An 11,028-nucleotide genomic window follows, 5' to 3' on the forward strand; every position below is an offset into this window, starting at 1 on the left:
GGACACCAGTGTGAACCCCTCTTCCCCCTGTCTCACGCCAGAGGTCATTGAGCCATAGCAGTATAGCACCTACGCTAGCTCTGAGTATGATCTGCTCCGCCTGCGAGCCTGCGTGTGCTCCGGCGTCGTTCGTACGATCCATCACCCTCACCTCTCCATTTGGCCTTTTGTGTTCTGTAATTTTAGTCAAACGATCCGGCCGATCACCTTTTCTTATTCTGGACTGGTGCCTTGCACGTTATTCCGTTCAAGTAGTACAAGAAGACTCTTACAAGCCGAAGCTGTGGTTCAAAATCACGAACGCCGTCGCCGTTGATTCGAAGCTGAGAGTAGAAGGCATTATTCACATCTGTTCGTCCATCCATGTGCCCAGCAAGCCACGCATGAGCATAAACAATACGAGGAGTGTCAGATAGGTTTCACATTACGAGTCCCCCTCGTATATAACCCAACCCATCCGAGCCCAAATTCAGATCATCACACACACAAGCAAAAGCAGAAGGCATACACAGAAGCAATAGGGGAAGCAATAGGGATTGCTCCACAAATGGCTAGCCGATCATCATCCCTGCTGCAACTGCTGGTACTGGTAGTAGCGGCGGCGCAGTTCCTTGGGTCGGAAGCCGGTGGCATTTCCATCTATTGGGGCCAGAATGGCGGCGAGGGCACGCTGGCGGAGACATGTGCTACCGGCAACTACAAATTTGTAAACCTCGCCTTCCTTGCCGCCTTTGGCAATGGCCAGCCGCCGGTCCTCAACCTGGCAGGCCACTGTGACCCGACCAACAGCGGCTGCGCGAACCTAAGCTCCGACATCAAGTCATGCCAGAGCCGCGGCGTCAAGGTGATTCTCTCCATCGGTGGCGGGGCAGGCAGCTACTACCTTTCCTCAACCCAGGACGCTAAGAACGTGGCGACATACCTATGGAACAACTTCTTGGGGGGTAAGTCATCTTCGCGGCCTCTCGGCGATGCAGTCCTCGATGGCATCGACTTCGATATTGAGGGCGGCACACCCCTTCATTGGGACGATCTTGCGAGGTTCCTCAAAGGATACAGCAACTCTGGCAGGAGAGTCTACCTGACTGCCGCACCACAATGCCCTTTCCCTGATGCGTGGGTGGGTGGCGCCCTCAACACCGGCCTCTTTGACTATGTGTGGGTGCAATTCTACAACAACGCACCCTGTCAGTATACCTCAGGTAGCACTACCAACCTAGCTGACGCATGGAAGCAGTGGTTGACAGTTCCAGCAAAGCAGATCTTCCTCGGCCTCCCGGCGTCACCTCAGGCTGCCGGAAGCGGGTTCATCCCAGCTGATGATCTAAAGTCAGATGTTCTCCCATTGATCAAAAGCACAGGGAAGTATGGAGGGATCATGTTGTGGTCCAAATACTATGATGACCAGGATGGCTACAGCTCTTCGGTGAAGAGGGATGTTTGAGAGGGTTACCTATCTTTGATTTGTGAGGTACATGTGTGCTTTTTCATTGTAACGTGTGAGGAATTGTGGATTCATCCATTTTCATTGTTACTTGTAAGTAATTGTGTGTGACTTGATTGGTGTATATAGTATTAATAATCTTTACTTGGAGCATCTCTTGATCTTCATTCCAAACAAGGAAACCTAAACCCATGATTATTTGTTCAACATGAAAGAGTTTGATATCATTATTGGTTTCATTACATTTAATTCCATTGATTGCACAAAGGAGCATTCTGCAACTTTGTTTCATGTGTCTTATCCACTGGCTAGATCCACCTACCAATATTTCATTATCGATAAATATGTACCAAAAAGAAGGAAAATAACAAATATTCCTTTATTTGTTAATTTTTATTTAACAGTGAACTTGGAATTTTTTTGTGATGTTACATCAATGAACTGAGGGGTTCAACATAAATTGAACCCAATGTGTTTCCAATTCGTGAAATGTGAGGGAAAATAACGCTGGCCAAAGTCTACTTCGTACAAGAGCATAGCTGTAATGGTCCAAAATACTATGGTGAAACACAAGGAAAATCCAAATTTTACTGTGATGTTCTGGTTGGACTGCCTTGTCTAATTTTTCTCATTTTATTGCTTACACCACATCGCAGTAAAATTTGGATTTGTAAAGTAGAATATTATTATATATGGACTTTAACAAATAGCATTGATGTAAGCAATAATATTCTAGTCTCTTTCATGTTTGTAATGGCCCTTGTCATCGCCATCGCCGCCGGTGAGGTCAATAAAGACGGGAGCCGAGACAACCCATCCAAACGCCGCTTGGTAGGCTGCCAGGACAGCCTCCTCCGGCGGCTACTGGGGTGCCGGCATTGCGGCTCGCCGAGCGCGCTCCTCCTCCGCCTCAAGGCGCAATGCCTCCTCTCCTTCTGCTCCTAGTGCATTTGCCGCTGGCCGTCGGCCTCCTCCTCGGCGAGCCAGCGTGCCTTCCAGCGCTCAAGGTGGGCCACCTCCTCCTCTGGCGTCACGACGTAGTGGATCGGAGGCGTGCTCACCCACTCACGTAGCTCGCATGTCACGTGCAGGACTCGTCCGACCAAGTGGGCGGAGTGTTGGAAATCGTTGCATGGAAAATAAATTTTTTCCATAGTCATCCAAATATATGCTCGTTCTAATTAGGTGATACGTGCTGTGAGTTAGCTTCGATGCCACGAGTTCCATGTCGGTGAGTTTTTTTTTTTGAGGGTTCCATGTCGGTGAGTTAACTTCCATGTCGGTGGTTTGAGTCATGTCCTGCACCTCTTTTTTTTCCGCGGAAAATGCCCTGCACCTCTATTACAGCTGTGTTGTTGTAAGAACACCAGAAATTTGAGAAATAAAAAGAGATAAAGCCTTTGGCTAAAAGTTTTGATCGTGTGCGTTCATGATGTAGTATGTGATTAATTGTATGGACAAAACCTAACAGTCTCCCTCTGCTAGTCTTAGAGCATCTACAAACACATATGGCAAATCCGGTCCCACAAACACCCGCGGACGCGCCCGGACGCGTCCGTGGGCAGTGACCGGGCACACCTCAAATTTCATTTGTTGCATCCGGATCATATTCGATTCTTATATCCACACAAAGACATGCAAAAGAAAATAGAACCTAACGTCGATCCTAACTACTACGTCTGCGGCGTCAACATGACATAGTAGGTGATCTTGCTCTGTACTACTGACCTCTGGACCTATTTTTTTCATTTCGATTTTCCTGATCGAGAGTTGCATAATTGCGACCCAGCCCACGACACCGGACAAGGCTTCATATTTGGTACAACTACCAGAACGAGGTGCGGCATGTTCCCGCACTATGAAAAGTGCCGCACAGAATTTGTTTTGAAATTCACAAATATTTTCAAAATTTGTGAATATTTTGTAAATCCACAAACATTTTATAAATCCGTGAATATTTCTTAAATTTATGAACATGTTTTATTTCCATGAACATTTATTTCAAATCCACAAATGTTTCTAAAATTCATAAACATTTTTATTTTCAACAATATTATTTTAAAATGTCACGAACTTTTTTATTTATCGGAACATTTTTTATATTCACTTTATTTTTTTTGTTTTCCTTCCTCTTTATTTTTTCCTTCACTTTTTTGGACGGGCCGAGGCCTGGTAGGGTGACTGGCGAGCCAACTGAATGGAGTGTCCTGGAGCATGTGCAATTGGTCGTCCTTCAAAGCGTTGCACACTAAATAGAATCTCTCGCATGTGTAGTTTATATTGCATTAATTGCCGATGGAAGGGGTGAATTGGTTTATTGGTTCATGCATTTGTGAGGGGGTGGTGTCAACTTGCTGGTTTTGAGCCTAGCGGTCTGGTCGCCACTTTCTCCGTCTTCCCCGTCGGCCTCATCGGGCGGTGGATTCGTGGTATAAGACCCACGCTAGCATCGGGGGATCTAGAACAAAAATAAATCAGGCGCCGGAGATCCAAGCCAACATGAGCGCCTTGAGAGAGCGTTGTAGCTTGGACTCGTGGAAATAGATCTAGCCTCAATGTTGGAAGGTGACTCGGTGCAGAGATTGAAATTAATTCTTTTGTAGAGGAAAACCAATGCTAGGAGATGATTTTGAAAGGTAGAGGCACCACTGAATTGGGTTTTGTGGGGGCGTGCATTGTACATGGTTCTAGAACCATGCCTACACATGCCAACAAAGTAGGGAAGTTAGAGAGTTAGAGAAAATGGAGGTCCATTCCGATACATATGGTCTAATGGTCAGTCCGGTTTATGTAGTATGAAAATCGACGATACACCCGAATAGAAACAACTAGAGATGAAAATATAGAACCGAACACCATAAACCTAATAAATTAGGAATGTCGGTCAACTCAGTTCAGTTTCGTCCTTCTATTTCCCATGTAAAAGTGCCCACCTCTAACCGTAATATTCTAAAAAACTATACTAAGCTCACTACCGAGGAGGGGTGCGGCAAAGCGCATGTCACCCTCTAGTATTTTTTGAAATGCAATGAAACATGTGCGGAACACACTACTAGAAATACCACTACTAATGGCGCACCTAATATGGCCATTAATGGCGCATCACTGGTGCGCCACTGACAGCACGCCATTAGTAATTTTTACTAATGGCGCACCAGCTGGTGCGCCATTAGTATCTGGTATACTAATGGCGCACCACCTGGTGCGCCATTAGTATATGCGAGGGTGCGCCATTAGTATGCCTCCCAGTTGGCATGTACACCCAGGTGCTTTGGCATACTAATGGCGCACCACCTCTGGATGCGCCATTAGTAACCGCAGCATACTAATGGCGCACTACCCGGTGATGCGCCATTAGTATGCACTGTCATACTAATGGCGCACTGTCGTGTGATGCGCCATTAGTATGAATATTAGGTTTTTTTTATTTTTTTATTTTCTGTTTTTTGCACAGGTTACAAAATGTATAATTTGACAAAATATAGACAGCACACATCAACAATAGATTCATCAAATACAATAGAAGATTAGTCTTTGAATACAATTCATCATATTAGTCTCCGAATACAATTCATCATATTAGTCTCCGAATTAAAAAGACCGAACAAAGATAGAACATTATATTACAAGTCTCGAGACCGCGAGTAGCGAGTTTGTCTTCGCATTACAAGTCGATATCGATCATCTAAACTACCATCACATAGAAGAGAGCTGCGGTCATCACGATGAGCATCATCACGATGAAACTCGTCTTCATCCGGTTCCTCCAACGCTCCCTCCCCTCTCCCGCTAGATAGCGGGCGTATCTAGATTCGGCCTCGGCCCTAGTGGTGTACCCTTTGTAACTGTTACCGCTGAATCGGTGAACCTGTCTCCGACACTCCTCCCAGTCATCGTAGACTCCGGGAACCTTACCCTTGTACACGACATACGTCGGCATCACTATGCACTAGCCAAACGAAACGTTAGTACCAATTCACAGACAATACATAAGCAATATATAATTATGCAACAGAACGATCGGAAGAGAAAAGCAAGACATTAATAGCATCGATTACATCTAAGTTGAACGACTCTCAAAACCAAAGAGACATACTACAAGTTCATTAAAGTTTAATTACAACATGAGCCAATCGATGTTTCAGAACTAGACAACTCGACTCAAGGGACCGGAGCGTGGATGAAGCCGCCGTCTATCGTGGGAGTCATGAAAGAACGGGCGTTGTCATCCTGCATTTGTAGCATTGTGTCGATGTCACTGTTGGACGGTTGATTTCTGAGGTAGAACTGCCCCGAGGTACGAAGGACATCTTGATGGATGATTTCCGCAAACTCCGACTGGATGCGAAAGAATTCTTGTCGGAGGTCCGCGTCCTGGATTGCCGACACGCTCGCGGCCCAATCTTGGAGTTTACTCGGTAGCAGAAGTTGATGATGGTCCCGTACGATCGCCCGCATGTGATGGATGGCGTAGTAGGCACCCTTCTGACCGCCAGGCGGCTGCTTGACGCAGCAGAACGTCGTATTGTGGGAGAACACGTGCTTGCCGTACTTACGAATAGGCCTGGTGAAGGTGCCTCCAGATTGGGCGTAGCCGGGGAGAACATCATCAAGAACCTTCTTGACATTTGTGTAGTCTACGTTCGACTGACGGTCCGGGTCGAAATACGTGGCCATGGAATATTTGGGGCTTAGGAGGATGAGCGTGCAACGTGTGTCACTGCAGAAAACACGGAATGTTAAAAGAAAAACGATCGAAAAGTAAGAATTCATATGTTACGGGCCGGTTGAGGGGAGGACTTACTCGGGAAAGTAAGGCACGAGGAAGTTATCCTTATCTTGGTTTGCCAGAATGACGCCTTCGAGGTAAGAACTCGCGACTTGCCGGTCCCCAGCGCTGCCCAAGATCTTGGCACGCATGTAGAAGGGGTCGACTATCACGATGTCCGGGGTCTTGTCGCGAATGATCCGCATCTCCATACTCAGCGAAAATAGCCGAACGAAGGTGTAGTGCAGCGGATGAAGGTTAAACATAGCAAAGATGTCATCAAACCGCAGGACGATCGTACCCCCGATGTCGCCATCCACAAAGCCCTTGCCCTCTGGCACCTTGGCCACGAAAACCGGGTATGCCACATCCTTCTCTCTGAGACGCCGCTTCTCCAAAGAAAGAACACTGTCGTGCAGACTCCGCATAGCACCGGTTGCAGCATTGAGCATATTTGGTGGTAGCATCGCCCTACCCGCCACATGCACCCTCCTCGAGATATCCTGCGGTGAAGGTGGCCCGTCCTGAGCACGGATCGTACTCGGTGCCGGCTGGCTCGCACCCTTCTTAGTCTTTCTTTTGCGTGCCTTCTTCTTCTCCTGTAATGGGACCGAGTTCTGCTCACAGACCGCCTTCTTGAGTGTGTTGGGGCTGATAATATTTCGCACCTCGCCTATCTGAGGCTCGGTGAAGTCGGCAGCTGGAGGCGTCTCCTGAGAGCTGAACGCCAGACGGCGCCTGTTGCAACTTGGCTTCTCCGCGGTACGAGCTAGATCGCACACGTCTTTTGTTGGGTTTGGTTCTTGAGAAGGAGGCCCCATGAAGTCGCCATCGTACCCATGCTCGGCAAAGTACTGATCGACGTTGCCAAATGTATCATCGTCGTCGTCGTCGTCGTTCTGATCCTGTGCCATATGCATGTTTGGATCCAGTGGCATAGGGATGTCCGGCACCGTTACGGCGGTCTTGCCATGGGGCCGACTTGGCGCCGGCACGACTGGCGGTGTTGTCTTTGGGGTGGTGTCCCCCGCCCCCAAACGAATCTGGCTCTTCGGCCAAAGCAGGGGCCAGCTCAGGCAGGCGCTGAGGGTCATCACGTCATCATCGTCGGCCCCGACGGGTCGAATCGGAGGTAACAAGTCGTCGCAGCCTGGCAGCACCCGAACCAGTTGAACCCTAAACAAGTTGGGTGGCATCTGGGTACCGTGGAACAAGGGGTTGCCCGGTTGAACGATTTTGCCCTTGGCGACATCGACCAACTCGTTGTTCACGAAGTGGAGGAGAGTGCACGGAACGTCGGCGGCGCCCTGCGAAAACATGTAGGGCGTCAGGGATGCCCAGTCAAAGGCAAGGAGATGAAGTCCTCGGCCGAGAGAGGCTTAATTAGTTACCGTGATGATGGCGTCGAGCTCGGCTAATGTCGAGGCACCGCCAACGGCGGGCGTGCAGTTGACGGAGCGGCCGCTTGCTGAAGAGGTGCCGGCCGGCGTACACCCGGGTGCATTAAGCTCCCGTGCCGGCGTCGGAGACACCAATGCCGCCTCCGCCGGAGGCACCAATGGCCCCGCCATCGCATTATGCGAGTTGCTGGCCGTGAAGCTAGGAATCGGGGGCGGCCCCTGTTGGCCGCCCGCAATCCACGCACTCAACCCCGAGATCAAGGTAGGCACAAGGGCGGTGATCGTCTCTCCGAGTCGTTGTTCCACTTGCTCTTGGACAATCTCCGGAATCCGCGCCACCTGTGCCTTGAGTTCTTGAACCTCTCGCGCCTGGCTTTCCGAGCTGGTCTTTTTCTCCTTCCGCACACCAGCGGTATAGTATGACCCCCATTTTGTCGACAAGCCTTTGCCGGCCACACGACCAGCTGACGTCGGCTTACTGAGCTTATCCTTGTTCTTCATTATATTCAACCCCCTATTTAGAGTGGTGTCCCAAGGGTTGCTCTGAGTCGACCCCGCGCTACTGCTTTCAGTCGCCTGCGGAAGGAATGTGAACCATTTAGAAATTCGGCTTCATTAATTAGAATGCAACCATATGGAGCTAATTACGCGGGGGTGTATTCCTTACCAGAACAAGCTCAAGCTGCCTGGTCTTCGGATCCGTGGTAAGCTCCTTTGTTTTCGGGTCCTTCTTGTACCGGGCCCTGACAAAGTTCCTGGTCTGCTTGTCACCGTATTTATCGAAGAGGGGCGGTAGGCCTTGCTCGGCACGGTCCGCCTCCTCCTTGTCCCATATAGGCTCCGCCACTCTGTAACCGCCGGGACCGAGTGTGTGTTCCCCTATGTTCAGCTCCCGCATTTGTTTCCCCCACTCACTTGATTGGGAGCTTGCGGTGCTCGAGCAATTGATCTTGAAGTCGTTGTAGTCATCTTCGGTGATCGAAGGATTTTTCTCCTTGATCTTCTCATAACTCTCACCTTTCTCGATCATTCTCTTCACATTGCTTTTCCAAGTAGACAGGGCCTTGCTCATCTTCGTGAGGGCAGCATTGTTCACTTTATTCCCTTTGAGGCTTGTGTTTTCGAATTCAGCGGGGAACTTGTATCGTTCGTGCAGCTTCGTGAAGAGGAGGTGGCGCAAATTCCCCCGGTCAGGATGCCTCAGGTTCTCGGTGTTGATCGAGACGGTGCTCCGGACAATGCACCCGAGCTGAAGCGAGTACCCCTTGACTATTCGTTCGGGCGCCGTTGGATTCCCGTTGGAGTCCACTTCAGTAACTTCCTCCTTGAGGGTGCGGAGCACGATCGGGCGCCGGTCCTTCCGTTGCCTCTTCGGCTGGCTGCTATCTGTGCGTGCGCCGCCATCATCAGTGGTGGCATCCTCGGCGGCACCATCAGTGGTGGCATCAGTGTGGTCATCCTCGGCGGCACCATCCGTGGTCTCAGGATCGGTGGGGAAGGCGGCGGCCTCATACAAGTGAGGTTGTTCCTCCATCTCCTGGGACAGCTCCCAGAATGCCTTGCCGCCCGAACCCCCGGCCTCATCGTTGTGGGCCATGTTTCTCTCTAAATAGAAACAAAGTTTGGTCAAAAAGTTGGTTATTGTCAAGGAACAAGATCATGGTCTCATCATTTAGGGTTTGTCGACACCGAGGCATCCTAAAATCTAAGCTTTTATCATTGAGGGTTTTTCGACGCCAAGGCACCCTAAAAGCCTAACTTTTCATCATTTCGGTTTTTATCGACACCGAGGCACCCTAAAAGCCATGCATTAGTCACAAGTACGCCGGGGCACTTGATCCTACTTAATTAACTACTAAGATACCCCGGCCCATGCATTAGTCACAAGTACCCCATATGTCCTATTTTTAGCAAAGTCATGCTAAAATTCACGGAAAATTTCAGCATGACCTTTGCTGAAAATAGGACATATGGAGTACCCGAATTTGCTGGAACGGAAGTTAATCGACATTCCAGCAAACTCAAGGGCCTCTCGGGTGGACAAGGCAAAAAAGGCCTCCATCACAACATGGAAAATACATTGGCATGTGGACTGGAATGTGGCTTCATTTAACAACAACAGTTTCACACAGAAAACAGAGCTGAATTCATTGAGATATTTGCATTGCTAGCTACATTTCAGTGCCAAATTTCACCAATTTAAGCAAAACTACCGTTTAGCTAGCTACAGTTCAGTGCCATATTTCACTGGATTAAAATAAGCACATACACATAACTGACAGCACACATACACATCACTGATTTAACGAAATTTGCACACAACTCAGTAGCACTTCATCATCATATAAAGTATATTAGCAGCAGTACAAATAAAGAGACATGATCAAAGTACTTCATAATAAACCCAAGCAACTTCATAATAAATCAATGTCCTCAGCTGTAAACTGAACTATTGTCAGGTCATGTTGTCAGGTCATGTTGAAAGTAAAATAGGACCTTGCTGTGTTTGGGACCAAATTGTTATTTGGCTATTCTAGCTGGCTTTTTTTAGCGAATTGTAACTTGTGTGAAGCTGAAACAAAGTTAACTTACATGCTCCTATATGCTCAGCTGAATTATTATAACATGTCTATCCAGTTTGCAGTTATTCTTATAGGCGATCCGTAGTTAGCGTAGCTATTGTGCATCAAGATTCGTTTTTAGTTTGCAGTTATCCAGTTTGCAGTTATTCTTATAGACGCTTCCAAGCTTGATGATGATAATTACACATTAATGCACTTTGCTCTTCACTTTTTGTGATGCCAAGTTTCATGTCCTCTAGTGCTCCTCCCTGAAAAGAGAAAACATTTCACTTGTCTAGATGTGTCGGTGATCCAAAGCATAGTGAGACTGGATTTGGATATTACTTCATGTCATCATGTGTCTACTAGTACTTGATTTGCCAGGAGGTTTACAGGCAGCAAAGTAAGTAACATGCTCTGTAGTATGTTGCTCTATGACTCATAAGCGCAAGGTGCTTACTTTTCTTCCCATGATGTGACCATTACATCAGCTGATTACCTCCCACTAGACTACATTTCTTCCACATAGAAGATAAGAAGAAAAAACTACTACCTCCGTTCCTAAATATAAGTCTTTCTAGAGATTACACTATGGACTACATGTGGATCAAAATGAGTGAATCTAGACTCTAAAATGTGTCTATATACATCTGTATATAGTTTGTAGTGGAATATCTAAAAAGATTTATATTTAGGAACGGAGGGAGTAGACTTCATTTCCTCTGCACCGGTTCTTGTCTGTGTTTGATACTACTTGCTCCACTCACTCGCTCACTCAGTAACCGGCTGGAACTTACACTGACTTGGTTGCAGTCATGGATCTCTGTTATCCATAGCGGGAGACAAGTAGCAGAG

At 47.9% G+C, this 11,028-nt stretch overlaps 1 protein-coding gene across 1 annotated transcript; it reads left to right on the plus strand.

Moving 5' to 3' along the window:
- Window positions 1–547: 547 nt before the first annotated feature.
- Window positions 548–1,560, plus strand: LOC123154549 (acidic endochitinase-like). Its single transcript, XM_044573247.1, has one exon. The coding sequence runs from the start codon at window positions 548–550 to the stop codon at window positions 1,442–1,444; it is 897 nt and encodes a 298-aa protein (XP_044429182.1). The 3' UTR covers window positions 1,445–1,560.
- The last annotated feature ends 9,468 nt before the right edge of the window (window positions 1,561–11,028 follow it).

Source organism: Triticum aestivum, chromosome 7A, assembly GCF_018294505.1.
Source record: "Triticum aestivum cultivar Chinese Spring chromosome 7A, IWGSC CS RefSeq v2.1, whole genome shotgun sequence".
NCBI lineage: Eukaryota > Viridiplantae > Streptophyta > Magnoliopsida > Poales > Poaceae > Triticum > Triticum aestivum.